The 23,834-nt window shown below is 45.9% G+C and overlaps 1 protein-coding gene across 1 annotated transcript; it reads left to right on the plus strand.

The window, feature by feature from the left end:
* Window positions 1-11,060: 11,060 nt before the first annotated feature.
* Window positions 11,061-16,972, plus strand: LOC123143052 (phospholipase D beta 1). Its single transcript, XM_044561825.1, has 10 exons — window positions 11,061-12,222; window positions 12,667-12,783; window positions 13,207-13,401; window positions 13,600-13,848; window positions 13,973-14,041; window positions 14,132-14,279; window positions 14,964-15,112; window positions 15,225-15,386; window positions 15,948-16,145; window positions 16,450-16,972. The coding sequence occupies exons 1-10, from the start codon at window positions 11,323-11,325 to the stop codon at window positions 16,747-16,749; spliced, it is 2,487 nt and encodes an 828-aa protein (XP_044417760.1). The 5' UTR covers window positions 11,061-11,322; the 3' UTR covers window positions 16,750-16,972.
* Window positions 16,973-23,834: the final 6,862 nt, after the last annotated feature.

The raw sequence follows: 23,834 nt of genomic DNA on the forward strand, positions 1-23,834 counted from the left end.
TCTTAATTTTTTGATATATTATTTGTATTTTTAGAATTTTGAATTGAATTAGTTTTATTTTTCTGAATATTTTGATATAATATTTGTGTTTTTAACATATTGAATTGAATTAGTTTTATTTTTCTGAATTTTTTGATATATTATTTGTATTTTTAACATTTTGAATTGAATTAGTTTTATTTTTCTGAATTTTTTGATATAATATTTGTGTTTTTAACATATTGAATTTGAATTAGTTTTATTTTTCTGAATTTTTTGATATATTATTTGTATTTTTAACATTTTGAATTGAATTAGTTTTATTTTTCTTAATTTTTTGATATATTATTTGTATTTTTAGAATTTTGAATTGAATTAGTTTTATTTTTCTGAATTTTTTGATATAATATTTGTGTTTTTAACATATTTGTGATTTTGAAAAAGAAAAAGTATTTTGAAAAATACCTTTAGTCGCGGTTGGCCTGGCCAACCGCGACTAAAGGTCGTTGCGCGCGGGAACGCAAAAACCCGCCAAAAAACCCTTTAGTCGCGGTTGGTCTGGCCATCCGCGACTAAAGGTTACCCTTTAGTCGTGGTTCGCCTCCCCAACCGCGACTAAAGGGGGGGGCTATAAATACAAGGGCCCGAACCCTTTCTCGTCTTCTCCGATTCAACACCGCGCCGAAGGCCTGCCACCGTCGCCCTCGCCCTCGACGCCGCCCGCAGTCGCCCTCGCCCTCGACGCCGCCCGCCGTCGCCCTCGCCCTCGACGCCGCCCGTCGTCGCCCTCGCCCTCGACGCCGCCCGCCGTCGCCCGCCGTATGTTTGCACACCGCGCCCCGCCCCGGCCCACGCGTGCCGCCCCCTCTCGCCCACACGTACGACGCCGCCGGCCGTCACCGGCCTCCCTCGCCCACCGCGCGCGCGCCGCCTCGCTCGCCCGCCCTCAACGCCGCCGGCCGGCCTCGGTACTGCCGCGCGCGCACGGGCCACCGGTCTCAGACAGAGAGCGAGATCGTGGAGAGAGAGAGGGGCGCCGCGGGCCACCGGAATTTTTTCTTTTTTTTTCTTTTTTTTGTTCTTTTTAATTTTAACTAGTTAATTAGTTTAACAAAAACGGTAAAATAACTTAAAACTTGATAATTAACAAAAAAAACTGTAAAATTTGATAATTAACAAAAAAACGTATATAAAACTTGATAATTAACAACAAAAAAAGTAAAACTTGATAATCAATATATACAACGACCCCGCGCGTCAATGTACAACGATCCCGCTTTAAAAAAATGTACACGACCCCTCGCATATACGGAGAGGGGGCGGCGAGGGGGGCGGCGATGCGCGCGGTGTTTTTTTTGGGATCGAGAGGGGGCGGCGAGGGTTATACATATGAAGCCTCTCCCCACAAGGCCTTGGGAACGTAGTGCCGAGGAAACTGCCGCGGCCGCGGCTGCTGATCATGAGAAATGGAAGGCGGACTGCAAGAAGAAAAGAGAGCCCGAGCCCAAGCCAGTATTTTCTGATGAGCAAAAGAAGTGGGCTAAGTCATTTTTGAGCACACCGTCCCAAGCCGCGAAGAATCTGCCTGACGACTATGCACGTGAACTTCGTAGGCAGGCACTCATGTTGAAGGAGAAGAAAGAGCGGGCGGAGAACCAGGAGAACAAAGCCTTGGAGGAGGCCGAGAAAATGGAATAGAAAGTAAAAAAAGTGGGAAACGAGTTGCCCAGCTCGGGGAACAAAGTAAACAATCGATTGCCCCGCTTATAGTGAAAGCCGCCGGTCCGGATGACCCCGATATCATAGCAGCTGCGGCAGCACATGGATTGACTGTAACGAGTGCCAGAGAACAAGCGGCCAACTTAGGTATTACTCTTCGTGAACTGTTAGGCCTTGATGAGGCGCCAGTGAAGGAGGTAGTAATTACATATGTGAAGAATGGGCCTCTCGTCGAGCCTGCGCAGGAAGAGGATCTACCTCCACAAATGAAAGGTCTGCTGAAATGGTACAAGGGTTACATAAAAAATAAAAACGCCAAAGAATATATTTATGCGGAAGTTAGATATGAGCATCACTTCAAACATTACTATGTACAAATTCATCTGAGTGAATTGTTCCAGCTTTTCAATCTGCGCGAGCTCGACAAATTTATCATCAGTTGCTACGTTCTGTAAGTGATTTATTTCTACCCCATCTCGTTCATATTGCCTGCACTATATATATGTCCTAACTATATTGTTGTGTCCGCTATTATACATGCAGAATGAAGATTAAGGAATGCAGAGTAAGGAACATCCATGATGTTGGGTTCATTGACCCACACATCGTTAATGGATATGTGTTGGAGCATCACCCCGCCGACATGGAGGCAGACCTGTGGCAGTTTCTTACAAAGCAGGAACTCAAAAGTGATATTCTATTTCCTTACCATTTTGGGTGAGTGTTTCTGTCTTGAGCATATTCTCTTTTGTTTACTCCATGCATGGTATGTGGCCGGCTAATCGATGAGTTATGCATGACGTACTGTGCATGTATCGTGTCCGCGGGTTCCACTGGATTCTGCTAGTAATTAAAGTTGACACCTCAGAATGTCTCGTCCACGACTCTCTGAATAAGGATCCAAAGCTTTGGGGCGGCATGAGAAGAATGCTGCAGAAGTAATTATTTTCGTTCATTTGCGCTCTATATCGATCGGCCTATTTCGTTCATTTCCTAATATCAAGTAACTAATAACTCTCTTGTTCATTTAATTTTCTTTGCCTCGTAGGGTTTGGAGACGGTTCGTAGATACAAAGGTCGGTGAATTCAAAAAAGAGCTAGAATTCAAAAGGTCAAAGGCTAAGAATGGTGAGGATATTCAGCCAGCGGGGACCAATCTATGTGCATACTATGTCTGTGAGATGATCCGGAGATACACCTCTGAGCGGGTTCCGAGTGATACCAATGCTCAGAGGAATAACCTTCGGATGATGCTTAGTCCAGAAGCTCGCTTCCGACCACTTCAAGAGAAACTAGCTGGATGGTTCAGGAGGGAAGTCCTCCATCCTAAAGGAGAACACCATTACGAGGACGTAGAACTTTATATGCATTAAATTATGTATGGAAACTTGTTCAAAATTGTATATGGTCATCCAATGATATTGAATATATATTGTATATTCCTCTTGAATTCTTTTTGGTTCTAATTTCAAATTTGTTTGAAATTGTACATTCATATGCATGTATGTAGTACCGTAGAATATGTGAAACTCCTTCAAAATTAAAATAAAGCACAAAAGAAATAAAACAATACAAATTAAACAGAAAACAGGTTTAGGGGGGGCTAAAACCCTAAACCTGCGGCGGCCTTTAGTCGCGGTTGGCCAGAAGAACCGCGACTAAAGGTCCTCCGCCCCGACGGCCGCCTGGCGCCCACGTGGACGGGCCTTTAGTCGCGGTTCTTAAGCAACCGCGACTAAAGGGGGGGGGGCCTTTAGTCGCGCCTATTTGGTCGCGGTTGCGCAACCGCGACTAATGGCAGTTGCGAACCGCGACCAAAGGCCCTTTTTCCACCAGTGGTCGAGGCCGGTGCCACCACTACCAGTCTTGGTGTGCTAGCTGTCAGAGAGAGCCATGTTGCGCCTTTGGCTACAATGGTTTGGCCACGCGCCGCTGGTGTTATGGTGGGACGACGGGAGCATCACTCTTAGTTCCACTCCCAGTGTCGTGGTTTTCTCACCGCAGATGCCATGGGCAGGCTAAAGGTGGGGGAAAGGCTACGATGGAGATCCGGGATGGGATAAGGCAACAACACGTGGTGGTTTATCCAGGTTCGGAGCCCTACCCCTAATCTTGCATGTCTGGTGTATGTGGTACGTAGCATAGAGTTGTTCCTAGAGCTGTATTAGAGAAGGGAACTATGGGCCCCTTGCCTTATGCATGAGAGTGTGTGTGTGTGTGTGTTTGTGTGTGGCGTGAGTGGCCGTGAGTGAGCTTTGCAGTGTGTACGGTACTTGCCCTCTTGGCCAAGTAAGTGCCTTCCTGGCCAAGTGAGCCCCCCTCGTGCATTTTATAAAGGGATGCCCAGAGGACAAGGGGTGGCCCACTTGACCTACTACACTATTGAGTGGACATACGAGATGACGTGTGACGCATGCTATAGTGCGTCATTATTGGTCAATAGTGCGGGACTATTGGGGCGCAGTGAAGTGACCTGGCTATAGTGTCTTCTTGTCGTGTCCGATTGGACGATTCAGTTGACTCCGTGCAGCAGGCCGGCTGGTGCAGCCGGACGGGGAGCCGGCTGAAGTAGCCGGGTGGTGAGCCAACCGGGGCAGTCGAATGGCTACTGGTCGGACTGAGGGGCGTTGACCGCCCCTATGTTACCAAATGTTGTCTCGTCTCCTTGAGCCTACCCGGGGGTCACCCCCCAGACACCTAGGTCGTCCCAAGGCAAGGAGGTTGTCGGGACTGGCTCACCAGCTGAGGGCCACACGGGGATGCATGTCGTGGGCTGATGCAACTGTTGTATAGCATGAGGGAGGCGATGTCGCGAGAAGCCACGGGAATCGCGCTGGGAACAGCGATCGCGAGCGCCACCATGCTCTTCGAGGGGCGCCTCCGTGCAGGTTCGGTAGGGCTTACCTGGCAGGAGGGAACAAGGGGCCTTGCAGAGGATAGTTTTTCTGTACACAGTACAGACTCAAAGCGCTCATATATACGCGAATATAGCCACCCCTATGAACGCATGCACGCACACCCTACCCTTATGAGCACCTCCGAGAGATTGAGCCGGCATATCATCTTGAGGTTTTTTGAAATCATCGTAGGCGCCTCGTAGTCGACGGAAACATCTCCTTCCACTGAACGCACATCACCGAATATCCTGAAATAAATCCAAGATAAATGTGAGCAGCAAGATTTTAGGCTTGATGGGCTGAGGATACCACTGTCCTCCTAACCATTCAACCACAGGATGGTTCGCTTGCGGACGATAGTTTGCGGTCGTTTTCGATCCTTGGTCGGTGGATGTCAATGCAGAAAGTTGTTGCATGCGCCGAGCTCCATGGCACCGGTGTTACCGGGACGGCTGCCGGTTGCGAAGATGATAAACAGTTGACAGTTGTAGGCAAAGATGAGACTCCAGATGTCGTGAAGATGATAAGCAGTTTGTCGGTTGAAGTTGTGGGTAAGAACGATGGAACTCGATCTGTTGACGAGTGACAGTTGCAACGGTAAAAATATGGCTTTGCTGTACCAGAAAGAAGGGGAGACATAATGATGGTCGTCCCACTCAGCCCAAGAATAAGAAGCGTTAGGTTTTGCTTAGGATCTTGTGTCTGCACATGTGCCTAATTCACACCATTTAACTCGGATACATGTTAAACGGCCCCAGCTTTCGATGCGAATGAAGAAGAAAATCGTATATTTTCTGCATCCTATTCACTCACGGGCCTGCAAATTACATACACATAACTTTTGATAGTACATGTTTTGGTTTGATAGAATTTGCAGCATAGGTTTCCGGACTACTACTGGAGCAATTTTCATGTCTATTGTGGACGGTGATTTGATGGAGATCAGAATACTATTACATGAGTCCAACTGCACATTTATCGAAGGTTTGCACTACTGGTAGTTGCAAGGGTGAGGCTAATGGTAAAAACGTCCCTGAATCCATCGTGCAACGATTGAGCTTCACCGATAATTTGATATGGGTTCCAACTTTGGATTATTACACCGCCGTAGTTTCTTGGACAGTCAACAAGAAAGGAGCACCAAGTTTGGGGAGAATTCCGCGGCTGGACAATGCGGCAGACGCACCATTCCTATCGAGAGCGGAGCAGGCTCTAAGATTCGGTCCGGTGTTAGCTACTCCGTGTATTAAAGAGATGCAAAATTGTCTAGTTAGATTTCTTAAATCTAAAAAAACAAAACCTTCAAAATTATTCAGATTAAAAAAACAAATTCTTGAAATTTTCAATTTTATTGTTTTAAAAATGTTCAGAATTTCAATAAAAAGTCTACTTCTACAAAAAAGTTCCGAAACTTCAAAATTTTCAGAATTTTTAGAAAAAAACTCACATTTTTTCAAAAATTGTTCACTTTGATTAAAATTTGTTTGTGTCATTAAAAAATGTTCGGGTTTTCAAACATTATTTCCTGTTAAAATTGTTCATAAAAAAAATTGGATCGCACATTGCAGTTATTTCTTAAACTTCTGGGCTATTCATTGGTCACTTACACTCGTCAGCTCCTCTCGCTGGCAGCAGCCCGTCACCAGCGAGTGGGGAATCCTTACGCAAGGGCACAACCGGGAGCAACTAATTAACGAGCACTCCTTCGGGAGCCTCGCCACGATCAGCGTCACTTGGCGCGCTCTCAGCCATTTGCCACATGTCGCGTTCTGGGCGCTTTCTTCGGATTTTGTTTTTTTATTTTTCAGCACGCATTTTCGGCTTTTTAAACAGTTCTTTTTCTGTTTTTTTTAACGTTTTGGTTTTCTACCGGTCTTTCCTAGCATTTTGACCAATTTTTTTTTCAAAAAATATTCTTTTGGCAAAAAAACACATTTTTTTGCGAGAGTCACGGTTTTATTTTTGCGAGAGGCACGGGCGTGCTTCTTGAAAACGAAAAAAAACATATTTTCTGTTTTTTTCTTTCGTGAGAGGCACGATTTTGCTTCCGCGAGAGGCACGAGCGTGCCTCTTTTGGAAAGGAAAAAAACGCGTTTTCTGTTTTTTTTTCTTTCGCGAGAGGCACGGTTTTTCTTCCGCGAGAGGCACGGTTATGCTTTTGTCGGAGTAATTGGACACGGATACCCCGAAGACGGTGAGACGATATTTCAAGACATCGGGGCTAGCAAAGCCCCTCGGTCCGATTGCCCGGCCGCTCCTGCCGGCTCCCCGTCCGACTGCCCTGCCCGACCGGCTGCCGGCTGCCGACTGCGCCAACCAGTCGGCCGCCGACTGCGCCAACCAGCCGGCTGCCGACTGCAGCCCGACCCGACACCGACAAGATACCAACGAGACGACCGTACCCGAGCACAATTCACGTGTCATCTCAGCCATCATGTATAGTGTCACTTGTCCCCTGACACTATTTATGAAGTGACCCAGGGGACAAGCATGACACCCACCATGCCTTGCTCCCATGCCACCACATAGCTTAGATAGTAAGCTAGCCATGCCTATATAAAGGCACACATCCATCCATCCAGGGGATGGACTCCCCTGGAGACTCACGCATACACACAAGCAAGCAAGCTAGCAAGAGAGCTAGCTAGCCAGCCACACACTCACGCATGCATATTCAGGCACATGCGGCCATACACACATATACGAGGTCAGATGCCAGATGCCTATGGCACTGACCTCAGATACAGCTCCAGGAGCACTCTGTACCAGATATACCAGATACACTCAGACATGCAGCAGTAGGAGTATTATCTCTCCGAAGAGCTCCGAAGCTGGGTAAACCACCGCGTGCTACTCGCATACCCGCTCCCGATCCTATCAGCAGTAGTCTTACCCTCACACTAAGCCCTTGTGGCATCTGTCGGCTCGCAAGCCCCCCGTGAGAATACCACGACAGCTTTCGCGAGAGGCACGGGCGTGCCTCTTTCGAAAAGGGAAAAAGACACGTTTTCTGTTTTTTTTTCTTTCACGAGAGGCACGGTTTTGCTTCCGCGAAAGGCACGGTTGTGCTTTCTCGAGAGGCACGGGCGTGCCTCTTTCGGAAAGGGAAAAATACGCGTTGTATGTTTTTCTTTTCTTTCGCGAGAGGCATGGTTTTGCTTCCGCGAGAGGCACGGTTGTGCTTTCGCGAGAGGCATGGGCGTGCCTCTTTCGGAAAGGAAAAAAAAAACCGTGTTCCCGGTCCGGTTTTTTCGTCCGATTTTTTCGTGAAAAAAAAGGTTTATCAAAACCTATCAACATGGGATCTAGTTTTGAAGATCTCGACGCGAGGAATCCAACGGCGAAAGCGGTTCGAGATTTGGACGCACACTTTAAGAGATAACCGTTTTAAATAAACAGATCTACGAAAAAAAGGAAAACTCTCAGCTTGCGACAAGTGGCGCACATGCAGCGCGCCACTTGTCGCAACCTGGGAAAGTTGGATTGATCTCTGCAAGGAGTACTCCTTAACTAGTGATTTCGGGCACAACTTTTTGTGAATTTTTACACCGTTGCGCAGCAGTGCCGGACGGGCGCGCTCGCCAATGGGCCGGCCCAACCGGGGCTCAATGTGTGTGCATGCGAGCATATTTGACGCAAAACGCGTCAAATAGGAGCTTCCTATTAGGCGTGTCAGTTGTATTTTTGGACTCCAATAAGGAATTGATGTTCCCCTTGCGGAAACGAATCATTCTCTAGGAACGATTTTCAATCAAACAAAAAAGTTACCATGGTACCAAAGTTAAACTTGCTATGGTCCAAATTATATATTTTATAAACTTACCATGGTAGAGAACGAAAGCAATATACCATGGCCTCACGAGCGAGGCGACTAGTGAACACTGCCCTGACTCGATTGACATATGGATCTACAATGGGTTTTCATTGCCGTTGTCCATAGTATAAACAGTAATGTTTTTTTTGGCACTTCTGTGCCTGTGTGCGCGCTGTGGTGGTGGTGATGGTGGTGGTGTGTGTGTAACACTTCAATGTTCACGGGGTTGGTAGCACCGCGTATAAATACTCGAAAGTATAGTAAAACTCAACTTGTTTATAACCCTTCTCTCTCGTACACATCAATACGCATATCCTTTTTTTCCAAGGGTGCGCCAAAAGCTTTATAGAAGAGAGAAAATATGTACAAGAGTATTACATTTGCGCTAGTTGGAAGTGACAAGCCGACCCCAACCAAGCCTCCACCCCACTCCTCATGCTACTCTACTACTCAGATATATGTCGTCCTTCAAATGCTCCTGCCGTTGCCCAAGTCCTCAAATTGTCGAAGATCATGTCCACAATCTCCCATTCATTCTTAATTTGGCACGATCCGAACACTCGCGTTTCTCTGTTTCCAAAGTGTCCAGCAGATGAGCATCATGAATGTGTTAAATCCTTTCCGAGTTTGCTTATGTATGCGTTTTCTAGCTTCCGTCCACCGTTGCACCAACCGAGAGTCATATGTTGGGCAAAGCTTCATCCTCAAACCCATCCTGGTAATGCAGTTGTACCACACTTGCCTCGAGAACACACATTGCTGCAAGATGTGGTCTACCGTGTCTTCCTCCTGATCACAGAAGTAGCATTTTAACGTTTGGTCTTGCAAACCGTGTCTAGCCCTTCTATCCGACGTCTACAAACGATATTGTACTGCCAGCCACATAAAGATTTTACACGCAAGTGGTGCCCAACATTTTCAGATTGCATCGAAGGAGTGAAATCTAACTCCTCACTCACAAAGCATCTTGTATGCTGATGATGTAGTGTAGTCTCCTGTCGCATTCCAAGTCCAAATGGGCCCGTCCTCAGTTTGAGCATCCAATTGTATCTCTGATATGATCTCCCAAATTCCGATGAACTGGGTTAGACCCTCTGTGCATAGGTCACCCACTACGTCGTTCATCCATGCATGCATGCACATAGCATCACGTATCAATCTCATGTTGGCCACTTGCGTATGGACTGTCGCGACAACCAAGAGGGCTAGATCTGTGATGGTTGCGCCATGGAGCCACCGATCTTTCCAAAACAAAATTTTGTCTCCCGCTCCAACCTTCCATTTGACCAGACTCCTAAAAGCCTGGTCAACCTTTTTGTCCGCGGTCAAGTTGAGGCCTTGCCAAGGCCTGGAAGCATCCGTGCGTCTAAGCCATTCCCATTGCAATCTTAGGGAAATGTCTTGCTTAGATAAGTCAATTACGCCCAAGCCGCCCAAGTGTTTTGGCCTACATACCCTTGCCCAGGATACCACACATTTGCCTCCATTTACTTCCTCTGTCCCGGCCCAAAAAAGGCCCGACAACCTCTGTCCACTCTTTCCAGAGCACATTTTGGCGCCTCCGCAACGATAAGATGATTTGTGGCCCGCGCCCTCATGACTTGGTTGACGAGGATAAGCCTTCCAGGTCTAGTCATCAAGCCCCTTTGCCATCCAGGCAAGATGTGTAGGGCTGCATCCACAATCGACTGCCACTCGGATCCCTTGAGTTGTTTGATGCTTAACTGGAGCCCTAGGTATTTGCATGGAAATGTGGTGATCTTCCAAGGTAGCACCGACTTGACGAGCTCTTCATACTCCGTCCCCGCTCGGATCATAATTGTCGCTGATTTGGCGAAGTTCACTTTAAGCGCCGATGCCGCTCCGAAGATTGTGAGAGTTCAATACACATATCCAAACTACACTTTATAATCTCTCTCATACACATCAATACAAATCAGCAAGCTTGACGTAGGCTTTTTACCATAGTAAAACCTCTATTTCCCCATGATTCCAACTGTACAATCGGTTCAGTTTCAGCGGCGAGTCGATGGGGAGCAAGACAAGGCAACACAAAACCAGATGAGATGGAGAGAACTAAAGCTATGGCGATAACAAGTTTCCAGATTTGCGTTTTGTGGTTATTGTCACCTCTTTCTTCGGTGAATGCCATAAGGACAATTGTTAAGGGTTTGTTAAGGACGGTCAAGCAAAAAAAATCAGAAATGATAAGCACCTGACATCAGAGACGAGCACATGACAAATCGAACGTTTTCGATCACAATTCTAGTGATGCAAAGATGACAAGTTAGTTGACACACATGGCAATTTTCTGCCAAAAAATAAACCGAAGCATGCAGTTGTCATGCTTGCCAACTAAATTTGTCATCTTCGCATCTCTACTTGCCATAAAAAACTTTCGATTTTCCATGTAGTCATACCTTATGGTCGGGCGGTATGAGATTAAAAAAAAATCGGGGTCTTGTGTGTAACTAGTAAGGACAGCTGTCCTCAAGCGGCGCTACTATGCTCTTGAACACGTGGAATTTGTGTCAAAAGAAAATTCGTCCTTGGGCCATAGTTCGAAATTTCTTACCAGTCGTGGAATTTTCTTGTTGAAAAATAACGCTAGGATAATCCTCGGGAAATCCAATTGACTGCCGTGCGGTGCGGGGACCGGCCGCCGTCGTGTTCCCGATTTAACTTCCATCGCATTTCCGCCGTCGTTGTCGGCGCCGACGACTCTTCCCTTCCACACCACCGTGCGGCTGTCGCTCCTCGCCTCGTCCCCATCTCGCCGAAGACCCCACGGCCGCGGCAGGTCCCGGTCCTCGCCTCGCCCATTTCAGGCCGACTGGTCGACGGGGAGCGAGATGAAGCCGTACAGGACCAGACGACCCCACAGCCCGACGGTACTGGCGGAGGCGGTCGGCGATGGAGGGAAGCAGCCGCCGCCCCGGCAGCGCGAGGGCGTCGCTCAAGGTGGTGCTGCTCCACGGCAGCCTCGACATCTGGGTGCGCGACGCGGGGGGCCTCCCCGACATGGGCGTGCTCTACAAGAAGTTCGGCGACCTCCTCGGCCGGCGCCTCGTCGGCTCCGTCGCCGACATGGTGCCCAGCGCCTCGATGACGAGCGACCCGTACGTCACCGTCCAGGTCTCCGCCGCCACCGTCGCCCGCACCTACGTCGTGCCCAACAGCGAGGACCCCGTGTGGGCGCAGAACTTCGTGGTGCCCGTCGGCCACGAGGCGGCCGAGGTCCAGTTCGCCGTCAAGGACAGCGACGTCTTCGGCAGCCAGTTCATCGGCGCTGCGGCCATCCCCGCCGAGCAGCTCCTCTGCGGGGACAAGATCGAGGGCGCCTATCCTCTGCTGGATCCCAATGGCAAGCCGTGCGCTCCGGGCGCAGTGCTGCGGCTCTCCATACAGTACACCCCGGTGGCTCGCCTCACAGCGTACCACTGTGGTGTCACTGCTGGGCCGGACAGCCATGGGGTGCCAAATGCATACTTTCCTCTGCGCCGTGGCATGAAGGTGACCCTCTACCAGGATGCACATGTGCCCGAGGGCTGTCTCCCGGACATCCGGCTTGACAATGGGCTGCAATACCAACATGGGCAATGTTGGCGCGACATGTACACCGCCATAATCCAGGCGCGGCGGCTGATTTACGTCGCCGGGTGGTCGGTGTTCCACACCATCCGCCTCGTAAGGGACGGGGCCGAGGAGGTGCCGTCACTTGGGGACCTGTTGAAGATGAAGTCACAGGAAGGAGTGAGGGTGTTGCTTCTTGTATGGGACGATCCAACATCGGATACTATTATCGGCAGAACGGTATGAGTTACTCATAGTCATAGAGTCCAAAACTGCTGTGTTGAGGCAATTTTGCATTCAAGATGAAAATTGTAGTGCAACCAATCTCCCAGTAATAGTTATTACTTGCAAATTTTAAGCTGCTAAACAGGTTAAAGATATAGCACAGCCTATATTTGTTTGCAATAGAAAGCGGTTCACAGGTTTCTTAATTAATATGTGCTGCAAATTCACCATTATATCTGTGGTTATCATCTGGAAATGATTAGCTAAAATATGCAGTTGTAACATAGGTAGTATAATATTCCGAAGATATTTCTCAGTATTGTCCAAAATTTGTTGGAGAGAAGTATTGTCCAAATTTCCATGATATATTTTCATTAGATACATGTACACTTTTAGTTTCCTATTTTTACTTCTGATGAAAGAATTTATGTAGACCTCCTAATCAAAATTTTATTATAGGATGGATATATGCGAACACGAGATGAGGAGACACGTAGATTCTTCAAGCACTCTCCGGTTCAAATATTGCTTTGCCCAAGATCTGCTGGGAAACGTCACAGCTGGGTGAAACAGAAGGTTATCCCTATTATTATGTCATATAACCATTTTGCTTATCTGTTATTGTAGATTATCTTTTGTTGGAGACTGAAAGTATTATGTTCAGTGCACCTAGCTAATGTGTGTGATTTTAGTTTGTGTGCCATCCATTATTTTTGCAACCTTAAAGTTATATTATGCTGCTGTCTTATATTACTTCAGAATATCAGTTCTTACTATTTACTACCTCCGTCCCAAATTATAAAATGTTTTGGTAGGCTATATTTTAGCCTACCGAAACATCTTATAATTTGGGGCGGAGGAAGTATTATTTAACCAGGAAACTAAAATATATAGCTGCACAATATTTAAATTATTTTTGTATTTATTTTATGAAGTAATCTTGTATTGTATCAATTCTTCAGTGCCATTTATTTATCATATGAAGGTTTTGATTACTAGGAAACAGGAACAACATATAGTCATCATCAGAAAACAGTTATCGTGGATGCTGATGCTGGCGGTAATAGGAGAAAAATAATTGCTTTTATTGGAGGCCTTGATTTATGTGGTGGACGCTATGATCTACCTGGGCACCCTCTGTTTCGGACTCTTCAAACTTTGCACAAGGAGGATTATCACAATCCAAACTTTGCTGTAAGTGTTCTACTCCTTTGTCATGTACTACTTGTGTGTTACTGGAGTCTTCTTTTTTTCCGCCTTATGTGCTGTTCGCTTTTTAATCATTGAAAGTAGATCATCTTAGGACAGGAAGAATAATTGCATCCTGTCTTCTGCTCAGTGTTTATTCAAATCGCTGTTCTGAAAGTAATTATCCTTGTCATCTGTTTGCAGGCGGTTGATGCTCGTGGCCCAAGGGAACCATGGCATGACTTGCATTCGAAAATCGACGGTCCAGCAGCTTATGACGTTCTAAAGAATTTTGAGGAGCGTTGGTTGAAGGCATCGAAACACCATGGTATTAAGAAATTCGGAAAATCATATGATGACGCACTTCTCAGTATTGAAAGAATACCTGATATCATAGACATTAACGACACATTATATTTTAGCGACAACGATCCTGAGGCATGGCATGTTCAGGTACTTGCAAAATTCTGTAACTGAAGAATCTCTCTTTTCGAATGAGAAACTCAAGAATCAAGGGTTTTCCTTGCTTCTTGTTTCAACTTTCAGGCTTTTAACTCTTTTGTACTTTGATATTCAGGTGTTTCGATCTATTGATTCCAACTCTGCCAAGGGATTTCCAAAGGATCCACGAGAAGCAACCAGAAAGGTCACTGAATCAATTAGAGCAGCAACACCCGCTAACATTATGTAATGCAGTTTGCGTGCTTTTAACTAACACTCCTGTTTTGGCTAACAGAATCTTGTTTGTGGAAAGAATGTACTAATTGATATGAGCATACACACAGCTTATGTGAATGCCATCCGGGCAGCCCAACACTTTATTTATATTGAGAATCAGTACTTCATAGGTTCTTCATTCGATTGGGATTCAAACAAAGATATTGGTAAGCATGTACTTTGTAGTTTTCTCATTGTTCTTTTACATGAACGTAATGCATAGTCACCCTCCTTTCATGAAAAGTTGTGTATGCTTGGTTCTCAGCCTAATCTTAGACATGCTACGTGCCACAGTATCTTCGGTTGTGTCTGTTTGATTGCTACAATGGCGGCTTATTACACTTTATTATTCATATGATCTATGCGTCTTAGGCTCGCCACAAGTGTGGCGCTGATATTTATAGTCATGCTTTGTCTAAGGGAGTCTTAGGCTCAGCTATGGTCACACTAGTTGTTCAAGGTTAACCAGGACACAATTAAGTTTTGGCAATGTGTGGCTTGCACAAAAGTGTGGCCAACAAAATTGGAGTCACAAGTGCGGCAAAAAGTTATGCCTATGACAAGTGCGGCAAAAAGTGGTAAGCCACACCTGTGGCTAGGAATCAAGCACATACCTGAGATCACCTAATTACTGTGGCTCGAGAAAAGTTTGGTGCGGCAAATTGTGCTGTTGTGGACAACCAAACAGCCCTAGTTTAGCTATGGCAAAGTTAGCTTGAAACCAAAACAAGTCCTAATTAGCATGTAGTGCATTTCTCTCCACCTTTGGATTCAGTGTTCTTCTTATGTAAATACAGAACACACCAAATTCTTTGATTGACCACTCAAGATTGCGATATGTTGTCTTTCAGGGGCTAACAATCTAGTACCGATTGAAATTGCTCTCAAAATTGCAACCAAAATTAAGGTGAACGAAAGGTTCTCTGCATACATAGTGCTTCCTATGTGGCCTGAGGGTAAACCAACTGGTCACATAGCACAAAGAATTCTGTACTGGCAGGTTAGACTGGGCACCTTTGTTTGTGCCATGTTACTTGTTTATTCATTATGGAGCATCTCGGTTCATTTATATTGTGGAATCACTAATTTTCTCTCTTCCTATGGCATTATAGAACAAAACAATGCAAATGATGTACGAGATAATATATAGAGCCTTGAAAGAAGCAGGTTTGGATGATGTATATGAGCCTCAGGATTATTTGGTCTTCTTTTGTCTTGGCAATCGTGAAGCTTCTGACAGTCCTAGCGCTTCAAGCACAGCAGATAGTCCTCAGGTGAGAATGATGTCTTGTTTTCCTTTTAAGTCTGAACACATTGTGCTTGTGATCCCTGGCTGTTTTGATTCATCCCAGGAAGGTTGAAGTATTTGAGTTTTCAGTTGTAATATAATACTGTAGTAGAGTAGTGACATGCGTCGAGCTTAATGGCCTTCACCTGGACAGAACTTGACAGTTCTGTGTTTGTCTCAGAAAAGTACTGACATGGTTCTATTAGCCTCTATGATCCATGATGCACGACAATGCCAAAGGTTCAGATCCTTTTTTGTCTCTTGCTTCAGAAGTTTGCAAGCGGGAGGCTCGCGAATACCCCCATACATTACAAGCATACAAAAGTCAACCTTGTATACTTTTTAATGAGATCAACATAGGATTGACTTTTGATAGCCCTATATGTGGGTTTCGCAGGATGCCCACCTACATCCTTACAGCATATGTGTTTTATTTTGAATAGCCATGTGGCATTAGTTCTGAAAGGAGATTGGTATAAGGTCTTGTGATTTTTGTCATATTTTCTTTGACCTTGGACGGAGTAATCATTTACACTCCACTGTTTAGGAACAAGCTAGGGAAAATAGGAGGTTCATGGTGTATGTACATTCAAAGGGCATGATTGTGGACGATGAATATGTGATAATTGGATCAGCTAATATCAACCAGAGGTCCATGGAAGGAACCAGAGACACTGAGATTGCTATGGGAGCGTATCAACCACAGTACACCTGGGCAAATAAAATTTCTGCCCCCCGTGGACAGGTAATCCTGTGATGCCTCATTTTTCATGCTCGTGCTTCTGCATAACATTTCTTGGTACTTGCAGGACTGGCATGTCTTCATTGGCTGATTGGCTCTGTTTTCTATCTGCCGTTTTTGCCATTACATGATATCAGATTGATATTTACATTTTCTTATTATTTATTGGAATACTACGAATGACACTAGGCACTTGTGATGCCAATTCTACTACTCAGCTTTTGATGCATTTTAAGTTAAATAATTTAGTGGGTTATATGACACAGCTGATATATCTGGAATCGTTCTCTAAATCAAATTTGTGTAGGTTTATGGGTACAGAATGTCGCTCTGGGCCGAGCATATTGGAGCTATCGAGGACGACTTCAACCATCCAGAGAGCATACAGTGCATGAGGCGGGTTCGACATCTCGGGGAACATAACTGGGATCAGTTCGCTGCCAATGAGGTGACTGAGATGAGAGGCCACCTCTTGAAGTACCCTGCAAGTGTTAACCGTGAAGGCAAGGTGAAACCTTTGCCAGGATGCGCGACATTCCCAGACATGGGCGGGAACATTTGTGGCTCTGTCCCCTTTACACTCATCCATGATAACCTCACAATATGAATTTGGTTGTGCAAGTACGTATAGTTGCTAGTGATTTCTGGGGTAGCCTGGACAAGTAAAATGGCAATTGTATATCTTGGATGTTGTTAAGGACGAGCCGTGGGAATTGTTAGTTATGTTCTTCGAGTAGTATGATGTTAGTTGCCCAAAGCTATGATCCAAATAAGTTAAGATTTTTTTCATACCAACACTTGGTACAAATATGATTGGATTTTTTAAAACATATTTTGAGCCAAAAAAATTGAGTGAGCAACTAAAACTACAAATATTAGTGGTTTTAACTAGCAAGATGAAGTGGTCGTCAATTTTGCCATGTGTGCACTTACAAGCGGGGCTCGCCCATTAGGAATCGTGTAAACAATTTTTTTTTCAGGAAATCTTGCAATCTATTCATCTACTGTCAAGGTAGTGCAAAGAACACTAGAAGTAAAAGTTATATCCAGATCCGTAGACCACCTACCGACGAGTATAAACACTGGAGTGAGCTGAAGGCGTGCTGCCAGCATCGCCCCTCTCGTCGGAGTAGGGCAAACCATAATGGTAAGTGTTATGTGCAAAATCCTCTATATGCAGAATCGCCCCCAATTGTTGATGGTTTGTGCAATTTCGTCTGTCACAACCATGCCCGAAAACTCTCTTGTGATCCCTCTCTGAAAATTGGTACTCCTCTATCCGGAATTACTTGTCGCTCAAACTGCAGATACACACGTTTCCCAACTCAAAATATCTGATCGTTTGGCACGAGAATAACCAGTCGTACGCACCTCCTGCAGCTCTCGTACAGCTCTCCCGGACGCAAGCGCAACGCCACAGTTTGGCACGTACAGACGCGGCAGTTCATGTCACATCCATCCGCCCACGTGAACCCGCTGTGCTGATGCTTGATGCTCCGTGTCACCCCGTCCCCGGGCAGGCACCTGAAAAGCTAGCAGCGAGCGCCTGCGCCCCCGTCCTCGGCATGGTCCTCCTAGCGGCAAAATTTCGTGTATTGACCATTTTCGTATTTTATGTCTTGGATCTGATCCATGTTTGGATTTTTTTTTAAAATCTGACCCTTTTGCCTACCGCCAGAGACATTGATGGTAGGTCCCCACAGCCTACCGCCGTCTACCGTGGCAGTAGGTGTCGAGACGGACGTCAGCTCGGGCTGACGTGGAAAAAGGACCCTACCGCCAGTCAACCCGACGGTAGGATTGGAAAACCTACCGCCGGCCCCCTGGCTGTAGGGTCCTGGGGTGGATAAGGTTGGAAGGGGCTGGTGTGTGGGCCCCACCATCACTCTTCTTCCCCGTGGTCAGCTCCTCCCCTTTGTCTTTCCTCCCACCCAAACACCCCCTAGATCCACTCCAATTGCTTGAGGTTTCACCGGTGGATCTGGAGCATTTTCATCCCCAAGATACCTCTCCTACTTCCCCTCATTTTGATTGGTTGAAATTGTTAGAAGAATAATCGAGAGAGAATCGAGAGAGACAACAAATGATTCAACCAACACTTTATTCCATCAGATTGGTTACATATATAGCATGTGAAAAGGTGCCTTCTGGGTGAAGACACAACCCTCCAGGAGCAACCGTCGTGCGGTCGCCAAAAGTGGAAGAGTGGGGATTAACCTTAATTAACATTTAGTTAATTAATCTTAGCACTCCCCCTAATCACCACCTGACCATGCATAATCATCATCTTGATTATAGGCTCCTCCAAAAACCACATGGAAAAAATATAAGGAGATAGGTGTTTGATATGTTGCTAAAACTCCTTCAAACCAAGTGGGAAAATAAGAAGAAAATGATGCAACATATAATGGTTATTGTCCTTTTGAACTAAATACGAGAAAACTCATAGAGTTTAGAGGACAATAAATATGTCACATATACTTTCTTCAAAACCCCGGTGGGGAAAACAGAAAATATAACATATGGTCTTGTGTTGATATTACCTCATTAAAAACCTTTATGAGAACCTATAAAATAAACTCATAAAGGGAAAAAGAGTATGATATGATGCTTTTAACAGGAACAATTCAGGAAGATACTCCCCCTGATTCTTGCATATTCTGAAGCCGTCAAATACCAACTCCATGAACATATTTCTGGAATGTATAAGTTGGTAGAGACTGTTGGGGAACGTTGCAGAAAATAAAAAAAATTCTACGCTTTCACCAAGATCAATCTATAAGTTCATCTAGCAACGAGAGAAAGGAGTGCATCTACATACCCTTGTAGATCGCGAGCGGAAGCGTTCAAGAGGACGGGGTTGAGGGAGTCGTACTCGTCGTGATCCAAATCACCGGAGATCCTAGCGCCGAACGGACGGCACCTCCGCGTTCAACACACGTACGGTCAGGTAGATGTCTCCTCCTTCTTGATCCAGCAAGGGGGAAGGAGAGGTTGACGAAGATCCAGCAGCACGACGGCGTGGTGGTGGATGCAGCAGTGATCTCGGCAGGGCTTCGCCGAGTTTCTACGAGAGGGAGAGGTGTAGCAATGGGAGAGGGAGGCGCCAAGAGCATGGGTGCGGCTGCCCTCCCTCCCCCCTCTTTATATAGGCCCCCTAGGGGGGGGGGCCCTAGGAGATGGGATCTCCAAGGGGGCGGCGGCCAGGGGAAAACTTGCCCCCCAAGCCAGGTGGAGGCGCCCCCCACCCTAGGGTTTCCAACCCTAAGCACAGGGGGGCCCAAGTTGGGGGGCGCACCAGCCCACCAGGGGCTGGTTCCCCTCCCACTTCAGCCCATGGGGCCCTCCGGGATAGGTGGCCCCACCCGGTGGACCCCCGGGACCCTTCCGGTGGTCCCGGTACAATACCGGTGACCCCTGAAACTTTCCCGATGGCCAAAACCTGACTTCCTATATATAATTCTTCACCTCCGGACCATTCCGGAACTCCTCGTGATGTCCAGGATCTCATCCGGGACTCCGAACAACTTTCGGGTTACTGCATACTAATATCTCTTCAACCCTAGCGTCACCGAACCTTAAGTGTGTAGACCCTACGGGTTCGGGAGACATGCAGACATGACCGAGATGCCTCTCCGGTCAATAACCAACAGCGGGATCTGGATACCCATGTTGGCTCCCACATACTCCTCGATGATGTCATCGGATGAACCACGATGTCGAGGATTCAATCAACCCTGTATACAATTCCCTTTGTCAATCGGTACGTTACTTGCCCGAGACTCGATCGTCTGTATCCCAATACCTCGTTTAATCTCGTTACCGGCAAGTCACTTTACTTGTACCATAATGCATGATCCCGTGACCAAACACTTGGTCATATTGAGCTCATTATGATGATGCATTACCGAGTGGGCCAAGAGATACCTCTCCGTCATACGGAGTGATAAATCCCAGTCTCGATTCGTGCCAACCCAACAGACACTTTCGGAGATACCCGTAGTGCATCTTTATAGTCACCCAGTTACGTTGTGACATTTGGCACACCCAAAGCACTCCTACGGTATCTGGGAGTTGCACAATCTCATGGTCTAAGGAAATGATACTTGACATTTGGAAAAACTCTAGCTAAACGAACTACACGATCTTTGAGCTATGCTTAGGATTGGGTCTTGTCCATCACATCATTCTCCTAATGACGTGATCCCGTTATCAACGACATCCAATGCCCATAGTCAGGAAACCATGACTATCTGTTGATCAACGAGCTAGTCAACTAGAGGCTTACTAAGGACACGTTGTGGTCTATGTATTCACACGTGTATTACGATTTCCGGATAACACAGTTATAGCATGAATAACAGACAATTATCATGAACAAAGAAATATAATAATAACCATTTTATTATTGCCTCTAGGGCATATTTCCAACAGTCTCCCACTTGCACTAGAGTCAATATTCTAGTTACATTGTGATGAATCGAACATCCATAGCGTTCTGGTGTTGATCATGTTTTGCCCTGGGGAGAGGTTTAGTCAACGGATCTGCTACATTCAGGTCCGTATGTACTTTACAAATATCTATGTCTCCATCTTGAACATTTTCACGTATGGAGTTGAAGCGACGCTTGATGTGCCTGGTCTTCTTGTGAAACCTGGGCTCCTTGGCAAGTGCAATAGCTCCAGTGTTGTCATAGAAGAGTGCGATCGGCCCCGACGCATTGGGTATGACTCCTAGGTCGGTGATGAACTCCTTAACCCAGATTGCTTCATGCGCTGCCTCCGAGGCTGCCATGTACTCTGCTTCACATGTAGATCCCGCCACGATGCTTTGCTTGCAACTGCACCAGCTTACTGCCTCACCATTCAAAATATACACGTATCCGGTCTGTGACTTAGAGTCATCCAGATCTGTGTCGAAGCTAGCGTCGACGTAACCCTTTACGACGAGCTCTTCGTCACCTTCATAAACGAGAAACATATCCTTAGTCCTTTTCAGGTACTTTAGGATGTTCTTGACCGATGTCCAGTGTTCCTTGCCGGGATTACTTTGGTACCTTCCTACCAAACTTACGGCAAGGTTTACATCAGGTCTGGTACACAGCATGGCATACATAATAGACCCTATGGCTGAGGCATAGGGGATGACACTCATCTCTTCTTTATCTTCTGCCGTGGTCGGGCGTTGAGCCGAGCTCAATCTCACACCTTGCAGTACATGCAAGAACCCTTTCTTGGACTGATCCATATTGAACTTCTTCAATATCTTATCAAGGTATGTGCTTTGTGAAAGACCTATGAGGCGTCTCGATCTATCCCTATAGATCTTGATGCCTAATATGTAAGCATCTTCTCCAAGGTCCTTCATCGAAAAACACTTATTCAAGTAGGCCTTCATGCTGTCCAAAAGTTCTATATCATTTCCCATCAAAAGTATGTCATCTACATATAATATGAGAAATGCTACAGAGCTCCCACTCACTTTCTTGTAAACGCAGGCTTCTCCATAAGTCTGCATAAACCCAAACGCTTTGATCATCTCATCAAAGCGAATGTTCCAACTCCGAGATGCTTGCACCAGCCCATAAATGGATCGCTGGAGCTTGCATACCTTGTTAGCATTCTCAGGGTCGACAAAACCTTCTGACTGCATCATATACAGTTCTTCCTTAAGATGTCCGTTAAGGAATGCCGTTTTGACGTCCATTTGCCATATCTCATAATCATAGTATGCGGCAACTGCTAACATGATTCAGACGGACTTTAGGTTCGCTACGGGAGAGAATATCTCATCGTAGTCAACCCCTTGAACTTGTCGATAACCCTTAGCGACAAGTCGAGCTTTATAGATGGTAACATTACCATCCGCGTCCGTCTTCTTCTTAAAGATCCATTTGTTTTCTATCGCTCGCCGATCATCGGGCAAGTCTATCAAAGTCCATACTTTGTTTTCATACATGGATCCTATCTCGTATTGCATGGCTTCAAGCCATTTGTTGGAATCTGGGCCCGCCATCGCTTCTTCATGGTTCGAAGGTTCACCGTTGTCTAACAACATGATTTCCAGGACAGGGTTGCCATACCACTCTGGTGTGGAACGTGTTCGTGTGGACCTACGAAGTTCAGTAGTAACTTGATCCGAAGTACCTTGATCATCATCATTAACTTCCTCTTCAGTTGGTGCTGGCACCACAGGAACATCTTCCTGAGCTGCGCTACTCACCGGTTCAAGAGGTAGTACTTCATCAAGCTCTACTTTCCTCCCACTTAATTATTTCGAGAGAAACTCTTTCTCCAGAAAGGACCCGTTCTTGGCAACAAAGATCTTGCCTTCAGATCTGAGGTAGAAGGTATACCCAATGGTTTCCTTAGGGTATCCTATGAAGACACATTTTTGCGACTTGGAGTCGAGCTTTTCAGGTTGAAGTTTCTTGACATAAGCATCGCATCCCCAAACTTTTAGAAACGACAGCTTAGGTTTCTTCCCAAACCATAATTCATATGGTGTCATCTCAACGGATTTAGACGGTTCCCTATTTAAAGTGAATGTAGCTGTCTCTAGAGCGTATCCCCAAAATGATAGCGGTAAATCGGTAAGAGACATCATAGATCGCACCATATCCAATAAAGTGCGATTACGACGTTCAGACACACCGTTACACTGAGGTGTTCCAGGCGGCGTGAGTTGTGAAACGATTCCACATTTCCTTAAGTGCGTACCAAATTCATGACTTAAATATTCTCCTCCACGATATGATTGTAAGAACTTTATCTTTCGGTCACGTTGATTCTCTACCTCATTCTGAAATTCCTTGAACTTTTCAAATGTCTCATACTTGTGTTTCATCAAGTAGACATACCCATATCTGCTCAAGTCGTCAGTGAGAGTGAGAACATAACGATATCCTCCGCGAGCCTCAACGCTCATTGGACCGCACACATCAGTATGTATGATTTCCAACAAGTTGGTTGCTCGCTCCATTGTTCCGGAGAACGGAGTCTTGGTCATTTTGCCCATGAGGCATGGTTCGCATGTGTCAAATGATTCATAATCGAGAGACTCTAAAAGTCCATCAGCATGGAGCTTCTTCATGCGCTTGACACCAATGTGACCAAGGCGGCAGTGCCACAAGTATGTGGGACTATCGTTATCAACTTTACATCTTTTGGTATTCACACTATGAATATGTGTAACATTACGCTCGAGATTCATCAAGAATAAACCATTCACCAGCGGGGCATGACCATAAAACATATCTCTCATATAAATAGAACAATCATTATTCTTGGATTAGCCATCTCGAATTAAACGAGATCCTGATACAATGTTCATGCTCAAAGCTGGTACTAAATAACAATTATTGAGGTTTAAAACTAATCCCGTAGGTAAATGTAGAGGTAGCGTGCCGACGGCGATCACATCGACCTTGGAACCATTCCTGACGCGCATCGTCACCTCGTCCTTCGCCAGTCTCCGCTTATTCCGCAGCTCATGCTTTGAGTTACAAATATGAGCAACCGCACCGGTATCAAATACCCAAGAGCTACTACGAGTACTGGAAAGGTACACATCAATTACATGTATATCACATATACCTTTGGTTTTGCCGGCCTTCTTGTCCGCTAAGTACTTGGGGCAGTTCCGCTTCCAGTGACCACTTCCCTTGCAATAAAAGCACTCAGTTTCAGGCT

This window comes from Triticum aestivum, chromosome 1B, assembly GCF_018294505.1.
Source record: "Triticum aestivum cultivar Chinese Spring chromosome 1B, IWGSC CS RefSeq v2.1, whole genome shotgun sequence".
Lineage (NCBI taxonomy): Eukaryota > Viridiplantae > Streptophyta > Magnoliopsida > Poales > Poaceae > Triticum > Triticum aestivum.